Source organism: Brienomyrus brachyistius, chromosome 20 (assembly GCF_023856365.1).
Source record: "Brienomyrus brachyistius isolate T26 chromosome 20, BBRACH_0.4, whole genome shotgun sequence".
Classification (NCBI taxonomy): domain Eukaryota; kingdom Metazoa; phylum Chordata; class Actinopteri; order Osteoglossiformes; family Mormyridae; genus Brienomyrus; species Brienomyrus brachyistius.
Window position 1 is genome coordinate 19,634,133 of NC_064552.1, and position 16,629 is coordinate 19,650,761.

The window sequence follows — 16,629 nt, forward strand, 5'->3', positions numbered from 1 at the left end:
TGAAGCACTCTGAACACAGCTGGCCATATTCAGATTGCCGGCATGAATATAAACATCACCCACTCGCTCCTACCCCCCCAATTCCCCCTTGAACAACATGAGGAGGGGGGCAGGGTCACACAGCGGCCATGCTGCACCAGGATGGAGAGCAATCACTCTGAGATGAGTGAAGGTATATGCCAGGGCACGCTTCCGCCCGAGGCGCCCCGGGGCACGCTTCCGCCCGAGGCGCCCCGGGGCACGCTTCCGCCCGAGGCGCCCCGGGGCACGCTTCCGCCCGAGGCGCCCCGGGGCACGCTTCCGCCCGAGGCGCCCCGGGGCACGCTTCCGCCCGAGGAGCCCCGGGGCACGCTTCCGCCCGAGGAGCCCCGGGGCACATTTCTCCCTAAAATACCTCGAGGCAGGTTGCTGTCTGAAGTACCCTGGTTTTCTCTGTGATATTTCCCTTTAGCTATCCCTAGACTAAAATAAGACGCAACAGGACCAGGATTTGGTGGGCTGACCTCGCAACCTCAGTGGTATGGCCTTCTGGAAGAGGCTGGTCACAAAGAAGCCTTCACATTATAAAAAAAAAAGGTACAGAGGGAAAAATTGGTCCCTGGATTGGAGGACATTAATGCATTTATTCTGGGTCTATTCCGGGTTGAAGGCAGAACTTGCTGTAACAGGAGAGCAGAGAGCAGGCATGGTGATGGACGACTGAGGGCTTACCGGGTTCCAGCTTGATGACCTTAATGGCAGCCAGCTCCCCAGTGGACACATTGCGGGCCTGGGGAGAAGAAGCAGGTATTCCATTAATTGGTTACCATGGAGCTTTTGAACAGAGTGGAACCACAGTGCACTGGGAGAAAGCCATCATAGGACCCTCCTGATGTTGAGACACACATACACACACACACACACACACACACACAACCACCAGCATGGTGACAAAAACATGGCAGATCGTACCTAACACAGAAATGACACATACATAAAAACATACATAAACATACACACATAAACACTACAAAAAATGTCAGGGAGACATTAAATCATCCATCATTAATGACTCATCACCGCTCCGCCATAAAAAGGCAGCGCACTGAACAGAATGGCATTCTGGGAAAAAAAGTTTCCTTGGACGTGATTCAATCCTGACTGGTGAGTTTCTCGTGACCATGATGGCTGACATTGAGGGGGAAGGTTAAAGACGGCCTGGGCGATTGGCACCCGATCAATTTGCCCGTGTCCTTTGGGCTCAACTGCGATCGTTCGGGCCTGAGCGCCTAGTGAGCTCCGAGCCGCAGATGCCCAACGGAGCCTCTGCAGACGAGCTGGGAACCGCGGATCGATGGCCGGCATTTCGGAGTTTCCACACTTAACCACCCCGCTTTCCTCCCCCGAGTGGCTTTGGGGGATACAGGCAGGAGCAGGAGGGGGGAAGGGCACCTCTCACAGCAGGCAAAGAGCACCCCGTGATGACTAACGCTGACACCAGACATCATCTCTCAGGGCAGATGTTAACCCCCCTTCCCCATTAAGCTGTTAAAAGAGGAGAATCTTCACTGCATTGAACTGCTGACTGCAGAATTCTGGGATAGTTCCTTGCTAGGTCCTTGCTTAGTAGATGTTTGTTGACTGTATGTGGCATCCGAGGCTATACAGTGGGACAAATGCAGAACTATTGCAGTATTCGGAAATATAGCAGCAAAATCTCATATTATTACATGTCCATGTTAATGGAATAATGACGTTTGCATCACTCATGCTAACAGACGTGAGCTCTGAGTTAAGCCGTGTTCCTGCAGCTGCTACCCCACAGCTGTCCTGTACTTACTCCCACTCACTGGCTGGAAGCTCCTCCCAGCTCATTGGTACCTCAGCCGGCTCCTGACAGCTGTCCTGTAGCTCCTCCCACTCACTGGCTGGAAGCTCCTCCCACTCACTGGCTGGAAGCTCCTCCCACTCACTGGCTGGAAGCTCCTCCCACTCACTGGCTGGAAGCTCCTCCCACTCACTGGCTGGAAGCTCCTCCCAGCTCATTGGCCCCTCACCTGGTTTCCTGACAGCTGCCCCGTACTTACGCCCGGTCACTGGCTGGAAGCTCCTCCCAGCTTACTGGTACTTCAGTTGGCTCCCTGACAACTAGCTACTTTGTGTTGTGTCACCTGTCTCTTTCCTACATCACTTTGGACAAGAACATCTGCCAGATAAGTAAATGTAACTGGACTAAAGTGACATCCTGTCCCATCATACCCCGTTCAGGTCACTCGTCCTGAAGCCTGATTCAGCTGTATCACAAGAGGTTATAGGGAATGTTCTGAGAAGCAGGAGCTCATCTGTTTATTCCTAAATGGCTGAAACTTAAATGTCCTGTTCAGAAAAACTGAACACCCCCCCGGCTACTTCACAGCAGCATTTTAAACATGTGCCACTTGACAAAGCTGTTTTGACTGTTCATCTGTGAGAAAGCAGGAGTGTGCCAGAGATCCGGAAGGCGCTCCCCTAAGCGACGGGCCTGAACACCATTCGCTGCAGAGGACAGTGCGGTCAGACTGGCAGACCCACTGGGGGCGCCAATGGACCCGAAGGTCAGCACGGGACCTGGTGAAAAATGAGCCTTGGTTCAACAGACGCCACTCGAAAGTGAGCTGAAGCAGCGAGAGCCGGAAGAGAGGGATCTGCTAGAGGAATTTATAAAAAGGGCAGGTCTGGAAATGACCAGGAGGCAGGCAGGAAATAAAATGCATGAGAGCATAGGCTGGTAAGGCGGCATTTTCTCTGCATTGCATACACACTCATGCAAGTCATGCCATTTTACATTCACTGCGGAATATCAGCAAAGAACTTAATTCACTACTGTGTACAGATGTGGAGTGTGTATATTAACTCAATAAGCAGTACACAAGACAGCAAACAAGTATCACTTCACACTGGAACTAAACCCCCCACCCCAATAAGTCGTCAGGATTATTGTTTGGTAATTAAATTAACTGTATATAGAAAATAGCAGCCTGTGTCGTTTTTAAACAAAGGCAAAGCAATAGGTAACTTTGTAACAGTGAGGGAGATTTTGATCCCCTTCTAGATGTGTCATTGTTGGAGTCGGTGCGATTTGTTTCACTCACTGCAACGAGTCATGATGTACTCATGAGTGCCTCCTTCAGCATAGGAATCACTTAGACCTTCATCAGCCCAGCCAAACCCAGTAAAGTCACAGCGACAAGGACAACCATGGAGAGGCCCAGCTAGGGAACCTAGGAGGACCCTCAGCACCCAAACCAGCAGCCCTGAAGGAGCACACATATTCTTCAGAAGTAACTGATTCACTTTAATGAGACTCAGGAGGAACGGGGTCGTCTATCATCCATTGTTGTGATGATCATTTCCCAGCTATTGCTAATTCTTCAGGTTCCCTCCACAGACTCTGGCCAGGTGAAGCCCATTCGCTTCTTTAAAAAAGAGCAGAAGAACAGACAGTGTAGGAAAAACCTCTCCAAATTAACTTAGTCCTACAATAAGTGATGTAGCTCACTAAATAATCATCAAGAGAGAGATCTCCAGAGAGATATAGAAATTTTACATACAAATACCGGATACCATCAGTTTACACAGTAACAGGGCTTACCAGCCTACAGCTACGAATAATATTCTGTTACTAATATCATGACGAGTACAAACCAGTCACATGACCTCCACCAGTTGGTCTCATTGCAAAAACCGCAGCTAAAAAGTATCAAACACAGCAGCTAAAAAGTATCAAACACAGCAGCTAAAAAGTATCAAACACAGCAGCTGAATAGTATCAAACACAGCAGCTAAAAAGTATCAAACACAGCAGCTAAAAAGTATCAAACACAGCAGCTAAAAAGTATCAAACACAGCAGCTAAAAAGTATCAAACACCACATCTAAAATACAAATACCACAGCTAAAATACATCCAACAAAAAACAGAAGTCATCAATATCCATGCAATCACACATTGTTAGTTCCAGCCAAGTGAAACAGAAAATCAATTTTCTTTCCTCCCAAATACTGAAAGCAATCGCACGCAGTCTGCACATACTTATGAATAAGAGGACCACTGAAAGAAATAAAAAGTCAAATCTCTATAGCACGGAGGTGATCAAAAGGTCCACCGTAAGTTCATTTCATCTGAACACCTTATACTGGAGACACTTTGCTGATGCTGATAAATCACATATATAAAGCCAGGCCCGAATTTACTACCACAAGTGATTTCATATGCGGATGGATGACTAGTGGGTCCCGTGAAGACGTCCACATGTTATTTCAGCTACTGGCCTCCGCTTCCGTTGAGATGTCTTCCTCCGTCTCAGCATGGATAAGTGTGCAGAGGGGTTTACAGACAGAAACACAAAAAGGCACTTCAGAGTGTCGGGCTTTCTGAACTGTTCCCAGCAGCTGCCATATGTCAATAACCAACTAATTCGGTGAAAAGTAAAAGTTCGACACACAGCCCACATTTAATAATGAATTATGAATATTTCACCGGCTGCTATTTTGAGACCTTTTCTAAGTGGTGACTGAGCCGACAAAATCCCTTACCCTCCTCTACCGATTGTCCAATGCGATCATCTTCATTATTTTAGAGACGGACCAATGCTGTTATTGGTTTTTAACAAAACTGATATATCATGCATCTTAAAATGACCTCAAAGTACATTTTTGCATGAAGAAACTAATCCATAGAGTGATGTCAGGCAGATGGAAATGAAATACAGGAGACTAAAGTGATCCCAGCAAAGGGACCCCTGTAAAACACAAACGATGCAGACGCCATGATGGCGCCCAGCCTGACCCCACCATAAGCCTGTGAGCATTGTGTGTCAGCTACAGCCCACTGGGAAACACTCCCACCTTCACAGGTACGAGAAGTATGCTCAAAGGTCAAACAGCCGTGCTTATGCTAGGATCAGATCCTATAACACTCTGGATGCATGCTCAGGTCATAGAGTGAGAGCATGAGAGGGAGTGTGTGTGTGTGTGTGTGTGTGTGTGTGTGTGTGTGTGTGTGTGAGGGAGAGAGAAAGAGAATCTATGTATGTATGTAAAGAGGGAGCTCAGTGGTGTAGCAGTCTGGAGGGTCACTAGAGGTCAGACATAATGAACACCAGAACCACTAAAGAGTTTTCCATCACTGCAGACAGACTGGATCCGTGGCTTGCTGGGCCAGAGCACCAGACCATTTGCTGTTCCGGCAACCTGCTCTGACACTGCACACTGCCCCCTGCTATCAGGTACCATGACATCCCACCTCATCCCTACCTGCCGCCTGCCACTCCCATTACACTGGGTGGAAGTTGCTAGACACTGAGAACTTCAATGAGTTTGACACAGGAACAAGCAGATGCCACAAGAGACTGGCACATATGAATGGTAAGACACTAGCCCTCCAGCACGTACAGCATACAGCAGGCAGGGGGCAGCAGAGAGGAGGAGGAATACCAATTAGCTTAGTTACTGGAACAGTAATAATATTCACCGGTCCTTTGCTATTCTATATGGGGAAGTTCAGGACACAAAAAATACCCAGGAACAATGTTGGCAGAAATTAGCATGAGACAAATCACACAGCTCTGCGTATTTATCCATCTCACCTGTGTGCTCGCTCGCCCTGACTGCGGCATTTCAGACCCCGAGGACTGCCACGTGACCCCCCCCGACAGCAATACCATGGCGACTGCCCAACCCTACCCCCAGCGGGCCAAATGAGGCATGGTAATGAAATTTTTTTTAGTGATAGAGAGGACCGGCCAGCAGCGTGCCACACCTTTGCATTCTTAAACAACAGCTGAGAAGGAACAATGTGGCTGTGTGTGGGGAGGGGTGAGCTCAGCTGACACGCCCATCCATGGGCATCGTTAGGTCTGATCACTGGGGGCTACAGCCCTGAGTATTTTAGCCCATGATACCAGTTATCTTCCTTCAAAAACAAAAAAAGTCAATCCAGAGGTAAACTTCACTTAGCCCCTGATCTTTTCAATCGGTAGAAATGCCCCTGCATCCACCTATTATCATACAGAAAATTCACATAAAGATAAAAAGCTATTTCCCCCCCCCTATTTCTTCACGTTCTGGGACCCCAGGGACAGTCGCAGGACCCTCCAGAGACCCAGTGAGACTAGTTTTGCGGAATGTTCCCCCTCTGCACAAAACAAAAATGTCCCTATTCTGTCTCACAGTGCGCTGCCCGATTGGTCGACAGGCAGAGGATCATGTGACCAGCCACAGCCACTCGTATGTAAGCAGTACGATTTACTGTAATACAAGATAAAAAAAAAAATTCCCCATCATTATTTATCAAATTAAAACTGCAGCATCTCTCGTCGTCGCTAAAGTCAGGTCTTTGATTAAAAGAAAACTGTGACTGTTTGTTTAAATCAGATTTTACTGCAGCCTGATGTTTACTTGCAAGCATGATGAGCACAGATCAAGGCCGCCAATGCAACTTCGAAGAGCTCCGTGGAAATTACGCTGAAATGCAGCAAAGAACCGGTCGTGCAGCAGCCCCAAGGTCACCCGGGGACATTCATGCATGGCCAGCGGAGCGGGAGCAACCTGACCTCAGGCCAGAAAGCCACAGGAACACACAAGGAGCAGCTCTGCCGCCTTGATGCTACATCCTGGGCAGCGAGGAAACACGGCGCAGGACGGGACCCATTCGGATCAGGGCCCCCAAGCTCCCGCTTAAAGGCGCCTCAAACGCCCAAAGGGAGCCTTAACGGGCAGATGGTTAGCCGCCACACGGACGCTTCCCTGGACCTGCTCCAGGAAGAGCCGATGGTCTGAACGATGGTGTGTCCACCAAGCAAGGACACGTGACACACTCTTCCGCACACACACACGCACATCACACACATAGATCTGTGCCCATATCTTTATGAGGACCATCCATTCAATTCTATAGGCAAGACACTAATCCGAACAGTGACAACCTGAACTCCAACCCAGCTTAACCATAAGTAACCAAACAAAATACAATTCTTTTGGCATTTTTACTTTTTCGATTGCAGTCACAGATTAATAAAATGAAGGTTTATACTGGGGGACCTGCAAAATGTCACACACACACGACATATATAGTCAAATAAATATACTCTCTCACACACAGACGCGATGTGTGTTCCAGCCGCAGAGGTTTCTCAACGCGCAACTCAAAGCTCAAAAGCAGCATAACTGTGGACCCGGTCGTTTATTTTTAAACTACGGGTCTCTTCCGGAAAGGTCTCTGACCCTCCTGCTGTCTCTATTTGTATTAAATTGGGCAAAAAAAAGCAGCTTATGCAGCATTTTTATTAGTTTTCCACCAGTTTTAAGGCACATGGAGCACACAGATTTATCCAGGCTCGCAAAAGCCCTTTCTGGGGAGAGGCCCAGGCTCACAGAGGCCCTGGACGTACCGGTGGATGGACACAGGCCCACAGGGCACACAATGAGCACCTGGTGTGGATGTACAATAGCAGAGCACTCCCCCCGGCGGGAGACGGACAGGAAGTCCGCTAGTTTGCAGGTTCGCATGCTTAAAAAGGGCTGTTACCTGCAGGGTGGCGCTCCATGGCACTCAGCCTAGGCGGAAGCCTTTTAAATCCACCTCCCACGTTAGATAAACGCATTACAGAAGAAAGTCCCAAGCGCTGACGAGGCAGAACGAGAGCAGATAATTAACAAAACATGCTTAACAGCATCTGGCACTTTTTAATGTTGCGGGAAAAAAAATGAGTTAATGTGGTCCGTCATAAAAACGATTAAAAAGAAGAAACAAAAAATGAAAGAGGCCTCCACGTGGTGAGGGTACCGGAAGCTTCTCCCACCCAACCCAGCTTCAGAACACGTGTTCATACCGAGAGCAGCCCGATAGCTGGTCCATGGGACAGATCTGCTGAGAGACAAGCGGCTAATACTGAGATTGACTTATGAAACACTAATCGAAGGAGCTTCACTCTCCAACAGCCTCTTCATAAATCCTGAAAGTCTGGAAGGAGGAGGAAGCAGAACTACAAAATGGGACCTGAATGACCTTCCTTATCCCTCCTCCTCCTCCACATCCGCCCACGTCTGGTGATGATGTTACCTTAAGGCATCATACTGGTGCCTTGGACCTTAGCCCCTCCCATCTCACTAACTATTCCCCACCCTTATCCACCTGACTGTCTTCTCACAACCAGCACTTTCCCTGCTGCATTTAAACAAGTTCGGCTAAAACCGACGGTTAAAAAAAAAAAACCTTCAGCTGACCCTTTACGGACTGAGAATTATCGACCAGAATTTCACACAAAGAACAACTTCCCGAACTCTCTTCTTCAGACACGGACACTTGACAGAGACAGCCCTTCTGACTGCTGTGGATACTCTGCAAGCGCTGCGTTCCAGTCATCCATCCAGATCCTGCTAGACCCCTCTGTGACCGTCGACATAGTAAATCATCGAAACCTCCTGGAAACCTACTTGGCATTGGGGAGATTACTTAGTGCCGACTCATACATGTCAAAGAGATAATTTTAAGTGAAGAGGTGCGCATCAGGTAACAACTGGTATCCCCCAAGGCTCTATCCTTGGTCCTTTCCTCTTCTCTCTTCATATTACCTCTGTTGGTCTGATCACGCAATCACGTCCAGCTGTACCTGACCTACCGTCTTATGACACCACAGTCACTACTCAGATTCTCTGTATGCCTTGCACACATTGCAGCTTGGAGGATGGATCAGCACTAGCTAAATCTCGCCAATACCGAGCATCCCGACTTCCCCGTCAGCCCTACCATCCACCATGACATCACTGTGTAGCTTGGAGCATTAGCACTGTCACCATCAAGGTCCATCCGTTCTTATGGGTGATGATAGGTGACCATCTATCCTCTGCCGGACACATAGCAGCAAGCTCCCGGTCTCTGCTGGGAGATTCAAGCTGTATAACATCAGGAAGTTCATCAGGCGTTATTTGTCTGGAGATGCTTTTGATATTCTGTGTGTTTGGGGGAAGGGAGGGTTACATGTTCTTTACAAGTTTGCAAGGACTCCAGAGTGTCCCCTGCCCTGTGAGGGACAGACGTGCCATCCAGAGTGTCCCCTGCCCTGTGAGGGACAGACGTGCCATCCAGAGTGTCCCCTGCCCTGTGAGGGACAGACGTGCCATCCAGAGTGTCCCCTGCCCTGTGAGGGACAGACGTGCCATCCAGAGTGTCCCCTGCCCTGTGAGGGACAGGCGTGCCATCCAGAGTGTCCCCTGCCCTGTGAGGGACAGACATGCTATCCAGAGTGTCCCCTGCCCTGTGAGGGACAGGCGTGCCATCCAGAGTGTCCCCTGCCCTGTGTGGGACAGACGTGCCATCCAGAGTGTCCCCTGCGCTGTGAGGGACAGACGTGCCATCCAGAGTGTCCCCTGCCCTGTGAGGGACAGACGTGCCATCCAGAGTGTCCCCTGCGCTGTGAGGGACAGGCGTGCCATCCAGAGTGTCCCCTGCCTTGTGAGGGACAGACATGCTATCCAGGGTGCTCCCGGCATTGTGCCCTTTTAGGGATAGGCTTGCCCCCCAAGGTGTCCCCAGCATTGGGCCCTGTGCCTACTGGGATAGGACAGGCTCTCCCCAGACACGTACTGCAGAAGTGCTTATAAAACACAGATGCGTTGTCATCTACAACATGTGTGATTATACTGGGCGACATTCAAGATCTGAATCTGCAATCACAACAAACACTAGTAGTAAACAGCAGTAGTACTATGGTTTGTAGCATTATCCACAAGGCAGGGACCATTCAATCTTATATAACCACTATCATCCATATGCTGCTATTCATTTCCAACTGCCTGATTCCAGCATGATGAACTACAGCTCATTACCCACAATACTCATGGTAAGAGCTGTCAAAGCAAACAAGCCTTTTATACACAGTAAAATACTACTCAGCTCTGCAAGGAATGTAGACAGAAAACGGTGTAAAAAGGCACACACACACACACACACACACACACACACACAATCCACGTATTCATCTCTTAGTGGGGACTCTCCATTCATTTCTATGGACATAACCCTAATCCCAGCTATGACAACATTAGCCCCCACCCAGCCCTAACCTTAAATATAAGTAACCAAACAAAATACAAGACTTTTAGTATTTGTAGTTTTTTGATGACATTCACGGATCTCTGTGGGGACCTGAAAAATGGTCAAAATATTAAAAGAACAGGTCTTTATTACTTAGTAAGGAGCATTTGGTCCCCAAAATGTAATATAAACTTATTCCCCCCGCAGATACAGACAGACAGACACACAGATACACACACACACACACACACATACACACAATTTGCAGGGCGAGGGAAACATAAGCACAATAACATCTTGGTTTGACATTAACTGCACGAGTAATAAGCTCCGTGGGATTAAATCTGATCCGGGCATAAAGGTAATTAAAGTTTGTGTTACCGGGTGGCTCAGCGGGTAACACTGCCAGTGTCTTTGAGGGTCTCCTACAAGTCCGATTCACAGTCCAATCAATTGGTACTGCAAAACTACCCGACGTGTGAGTGTGTGTGTCCAGTGGTGGACCGGCACCCCATCCAGCATGTCTCCCTGCCCTGTGGTGGACCGGCACCCCATCCAGCATGTCTCCCTGCCCTGTGGTGGACCGGGACCCCATCCAGCATGTCTCCCTGCCCTGTGGTGGACCGGCACCCTATCCAGCATGTCTCCCTGCCCTGTGGTGGACCGGGACCCCATCCAGGGTGTTTCCCTGCCCTGTAATGGACTGGCAACCCTTCCAGGGTGGACTGACACCCCATCATACCTTGCAGTCAAGGCATGTCTGTACTGGACAGGTGGTGAAAGATGGATAAAAAACAACAATAGCATATTTAAAAAAAACAACAATTCAGGTCTCGGTTGTGGCTGTTGTAGAATCAGCTCTCTCTCTCATTATTATAACCTATAATATATTATATTATATTATATTATATATATAATATAATATAATATAACACACACACACACACACACACACACACACACACACACACACACACACACACACACACACACACACACACACACACACACACAGCAGAGCACAGCTAAGGAACACAGATGCTCCATCATCCAACAGTGACGGGGGGCTGCTTTATTTCCAAGCTGCACTGACTAACCCTAACACTAACCCTAACCCTTCTGAAGAGGTCTCCCCGCACCTGGCAGATGGCCGGGGGGACGGAAATGGGACTCTAGGTCCAGCATCTTTCCAGCCAGTACGAGGGAGCCCGGCCCACTCCCCCTCCCCCTCCCCCACACCCCCTCCATCCTCTTGAGGTGCCGTGTCTGTGCTTCCATGGCGCTGATTTGCGGGTAAAGGATGTGCGTTGCCGGGGTAACTGGCCGCCTGCTGGCGTTTGATGTGCACGAATCCGAGGCAAGCTCCCCTTTGAGGAAACCGCTCGTTCACATACAATTATATTTAAAAGGGAAAAAAGCAAACGGCAAAACTGGCACTGCATGTACAGGCAGAACTGCACAGGTTAATGATGAGCCACTGCACACTGGCACTCATGCTTGTGCACTGGAGAGGTGTGAGGGATCTAAGCAGGAACACAGACAGCTAGCGAGGATGCATCGCCTCAGCATCACGGAAGCCTCTAGATTCCACAGCCTGCACATGAAAGCAGAGCCAAGAGTTTCACGCGGTTGCAACATTTGACTGGACTGGCTAATTCTGACTTCCTTATCTGAATGGGTAACCAGCACGTGTCGATGAGAAGCCCGACACTGCGAGGAGAAGTGGGCGTCACGGAGACGAGCCGATCCATCAGCGCTCTGGGAGCCGTCCGAGCTGCCCGGGAGTGACCATGTGCTCAGAGTAACCCACCAGGAGCTAATGAAACGTTACACACGAGGAAACAGCAGAGAGCCATGGAAGGTTCTGGAACAAAGGCAGACATCATCCGCTCATCATCCGTGTCTGTCACTGAGCTACAATACTCTGCCAGCATGAACACGACATTACAGCAGAACCTGTGTGTGACACAGCGCTGCAATTCAAATGACTTCTTACCAATAAGAGTCTATTTGGTTTAAAATTAAATGTATGCTGTATTTTATGATGTTGCATGTTTATTACTAGCTGTAGGGACCTCCATCAAGCCTGTACGTATCTCACATATCAAGCAAGACTAGCAGAGGTGCCATGGTCAGCTGGCATACCCATAAAAGGGCTGACACGAGAGCTGGGGGACACGAGAGCTGGGGGACACGAGAGCTGGGGGACACGAGAGCTGGTATTAAAAGCTCCGGAAGCGACCGACCAGGGTGACGTATCCCATGGGGATGGGAAGCTCAGAGACTGTCAGCTCAGCTCAGACTCCTCAAAGATTTTTAAAGGTGCAAAAACAGCAGGGAAAGTCCCCCAAGCTCCCAGAAAGGAAGCTCTGCCCTTGACAGGGTTTCTAGAACACTCTTGTTTTCCTGGCACTCCGTCCATCGTCGCCCCGATGCCCCGTCATTCTGGGATGTCCCTGGACTGAAACACCGGCCACTCTGGGCCAGGAGAACAGGGCACTTATGGGAAAAAAGCTCCCCGGCCCGGCATATTTTTAGCCGTGCCGCAAAGCCGATGCTCCGTGAATCCTAAGATGTTTGTCCACAGGGAGCGGAGCAGAAGGGCAGGCATCCCAGAAAGCTGAGAGCAGCGGTGTACAGAAGTGACAAGAGGGGGCACTCTAGCGCTCACCTGATATTAACCTTCAAAACGTGTTCAGGGAGACGCATTTCGAAGCCCCTGACCAGCGAAGAAAATCAAAAGCGCGGAGGCGACAGACCCCTCCAAGACAGACATTCTCTTCTCGTGTCCAGCTAACAGAAGGACAGAGAGCCATGTCTAGAGTCAAAGGCGTTGAGGTTACGCCCTAAACTGAGAACAGCTCATTTCAGCTACTCTGTGCATCGTTCGCTCGATCTTCAGTCTCACTTTCATTGTTTTAATGTTGCTGGAGGAGAGCCAATAAAGTTAATGAATCCAAACCTCAGTTCCTTTCCTCTCAGTTAATTTCCCACCTAAACATCTAAAATAACAAGGAGAAAATCCATGCAGGTTTGAAATAATTTACATGTATCTGTTAATTTGGCTTTTAAATAAACAGTTGTGTTTTTTTTTTCTCCTCTCCAGCAGCAAGGAGCCTCTGGCTAAATAAAGCATCCCGTGGCAGCATGCGACCAGCATGCGGCAGGGGCGCACCGCCACAGGCCTGCGATGGTGGGCTGTGCGGTGACCGGCTGCATCCCTGAACGCCTCAGGTTAAAGACGCTGCAGACGCAGCTTATGACCAGATGTGCGATTCAATCAAGGACAGGAAACAGATGGCTTTTCCTAAGATGTGTGTCTGTACTGAGGAAGCCTTGGTCTCTGCTGAGGGGCCCCTGTGTGTACTGAGGAAGCCTTGGTCTGTGTTGAGGAAGCCGTGGTCTGTGCTGACGGGTCCCTGTCTTTGTATAGACGACCCCTGTTTGTGTTAAGAAAGCATTGGTCTGTGTTGAACGGGCCCCTGTCTGTGTTGAGGAAGCCTTCGTCTGTGTTGAGGAAGCTTTAGTCTGTGCTGAAGAAGCCTTGGTCTGTGCTGACGGGTCCCTGTCTTTGTGTAGACAACCCCTGTTTGTGTTAAGAAAGCATTGGTCTGTGTTGAACGGGCCCCTGTCTGTGCTGAGGAAGCCTTGGTCTGTGCTGAGGGGGCCCCCCTGCCTGGATAATAAGGTCTGAGAAATACATAAAACTCACTCACATACTACACTAAGACTCCCACACTTAATCCTGTGATGTTCTGAGTTTCCCAACAGTCCACTGAAACTGGACCTCCCCTTCGGAGCAGTGTTTAGACAGAGCGTTTGCTGAAGCGGCGTCCACATCACGAACAGCCGACAGAAGCCAGTCACGATCGTACCTCGTGAGTCACCCCAGCGGTGTGGAGCCCGAAAGGCTGTCCTCAGCCCCTGGGCCTAGAGTGCTTGTAGAAATAATTAAAATCCCTAAGTTAATATGTCAGCTTGCATTATTTCCCTCGCCAGGAGCCAAATTGAGAGACAATTCAGGCGTCAAAGAGCACATTTACCCAATTAACCTTCACTGCAAGATAGCCTCCACCAGCTACCCAGCTGAAATAGATCCCGTTACCACGGAGACAGAAATGGAAAGTTTAGCCGGTAAACAAATCAAAACAGCCAAGCAGCGGCTGTCATTTTCAACGGGGGGAGGGGGGCGCGTTCTGGTACAATTTACAGAGTAACACACCTTGAGGGTTGGAGCTGAAACTGTAGAATGTGAAAACTTAGGAGACTGGAATGGGTGGGGAGGCGAGACACGCGGCGTGGGAGGAAACGATCACACTCCGCTCTCTGGCCAGTGCCAATCATGAGCCTCCGCCCACATCCTGAGGTCACAGCGGCAGACTGTGCGCATCTGTGATGGACAGGGGCTACGTTCGATACAGATCACACGCCACTCTCCGGAGAGAGGAGCCGCCGTTAATTCCTCGTGTCAAAGTCAAACACGCTACTGTTACAGGCAACACGGACACGACAGGCTTAATTAACCACCCGTACTGGAGTAAACCGGTATCCAAAAAGCTTCCTATCCCAGCAGGGCAGTGTAAATGTACAGAACAATCTCACACACACACACACACACACGTAGGGTATACCTATCCTTATGGGGCCCGCTCATTCACTTCTATGGGAAAAATGCTAATGCTAACTATGACAACCTTAACCCCCACCCTGCCCTAACCTTAACCATAAGTAACCAAGCAGAATACAAGAGTTTTTGTATTTTTAGTTTTTTAATAGCAGTCAGATTTTTATAAAATAGAGTTTACCCAGGAAACCAGTCCCCATAGGGGAAAAAATGATATTTATCACATTATGGGGACATTGTGTCCCCATAAGGATAAGTATACCTGCTCGCTCGCTCGCACAGGCGCACTCGCGCGCGCACGCACACACACACACACACACACACACACACACACACACACACACACACACACACACACATACACACATACACACATACACACACACACACACACACACACACACACACACACACACACACCTGAAAGTCAGGCATCTAGAGCTGCTTACAAACTAACAGTCCCCAAGCCAAAAGTGGCACACAGAGTTAACCTAACATGGGACAGAATTCAAGTCACTCCAGAGGAACGTGCTCGTCACACCAGCCGGGAGCACCATCACCATGGCAGCGCTCACAGACTCTGGGAGGGGCACCACCTCGACGCTCCCGTTCAGGGATAGGCGAGAGAACAGCTCCAGGCCACGAAAAAACAGCCGCCAGGCGTTCGGAACTGACGGCACGGGCAAAGCGAACAAATAATCAGACTAAAACTACACGAACGCACTGCGTAAGTCTATGACAATGAACCAAAACCTCTTAATCTAGAAATGAACAGGCTGGTCAGAGACAACTTACCTTCAAAAGTATCAGAAGTGAAGAATACTCCTCCAAAGATCAAGCTGCAGCCATCATCATGTGAAGTTACTGATGCCATAACACACACTATACCAAGGAGATTCAAATCACACACTGATTTTCCAGCCTGGCCAATCAGAATCAATAATTATTAAACTAACTACCTGGGAGAACTGAAAACAAGGCCTGGATTTGGAATAGAGGGCACTATACTACAGCACAGAGAATAGCTGTAGAGGTGGCTTTGGCCAGGGGTAACACTATCAGTCAGCTAAACCCTCTGGGGTCAGCACAGTAAGGGTGTTAGGCTCTGGGCTACCCCACGACGCTCAACACACCCTAGCGGAGGGGGGCGACCTGTCCTCGAGCTGGGGTCTGGGACCCATGAAATCACATTTTACGCCAAGCTGCCTCTGCCTACAGAGCTGAAGAAGAGAGTGAAGAGCAGCCCTCCATGGAGACTGTCCAGGGGGAGGCGCTGTGTCCACCGCACTGCCCCACAAAACCAACTAATACAAACAACACCCTAACAGACCCACTAGCACGAGCGCACACTCACACACACACACTGTTTAATATGCGCTAGATATTAATACAAAAGTTCCTTAAATTAAACCTTGTCGAAAGCAGACAATCATATTCCCAGTGCAAATGAGCACATTTCCCTAGATAATCGGGCGACTTGCTTTAAATTAAAGTACTGATTACTACTTCAGTCATTAATCTGTGCACGAGGGTACAACTGGGTGCAGGCTGAGGGAGACCCCCCCTCCCCATCTGTCTCAGGGCAGGAAAATGGGGCCCTGTGACCTGCAAGGATTTATCATACAAGTTGGGTGTTTCCCGCAAGAGTGTTTATTACGAGCTAATGCGGGAAACAGCGTGGTTTGCCGTTAGCTTGTGCAAGAAATTCAGAAAGATGAACGCTAACTAAGTTATGCTTGAAAAATCATGCGATGTTTGAGCAGCAAACGCCATATTCAGGCCACTTGTCTTTTTAATAATGTTTCAAGAGTATAGCCTGTCAAGTCAAGAAATGTGCATGATGACGTCTGGATGAAGTCCCCACAGCTAGCAAAGAGACAGGGACTAAGGACCACTCACTTTCGATGCTTATACACACAGGAATGATGCATGATGGATGCACGGCATCAGCCC

The 16,629-nt window shown here is 49.1% G+C and overlaps 1 protein-coding gene across 5 annotated transcripts in view; it reads right to left on the reverse strand.

Moving 5' to 3' along the window:
• map4k3a (mitogen-activated protein kinase kinase kinase kinase 3a) overlaps nucleotides 1–16,629 on the reverse strand; it is a 64,586-nt gene that overhangs the window by 42,057 nt on the left and 5,900 nt on the right. For all 5 annotated transcript variants that reach the window (XM_048987405.1, XM_048987404.1, XM_048987406.1 and 2 more), the window contains exon 2: nucleotides 712–769. In XM_048987405.1, the coding sequence (XP_048843362.1) occupies nucleotides 712–769 (58 nt within the window). The remainder of the gene's footprint in view (nucleotides 1–711; nucleotides 770–16,629) is intronic.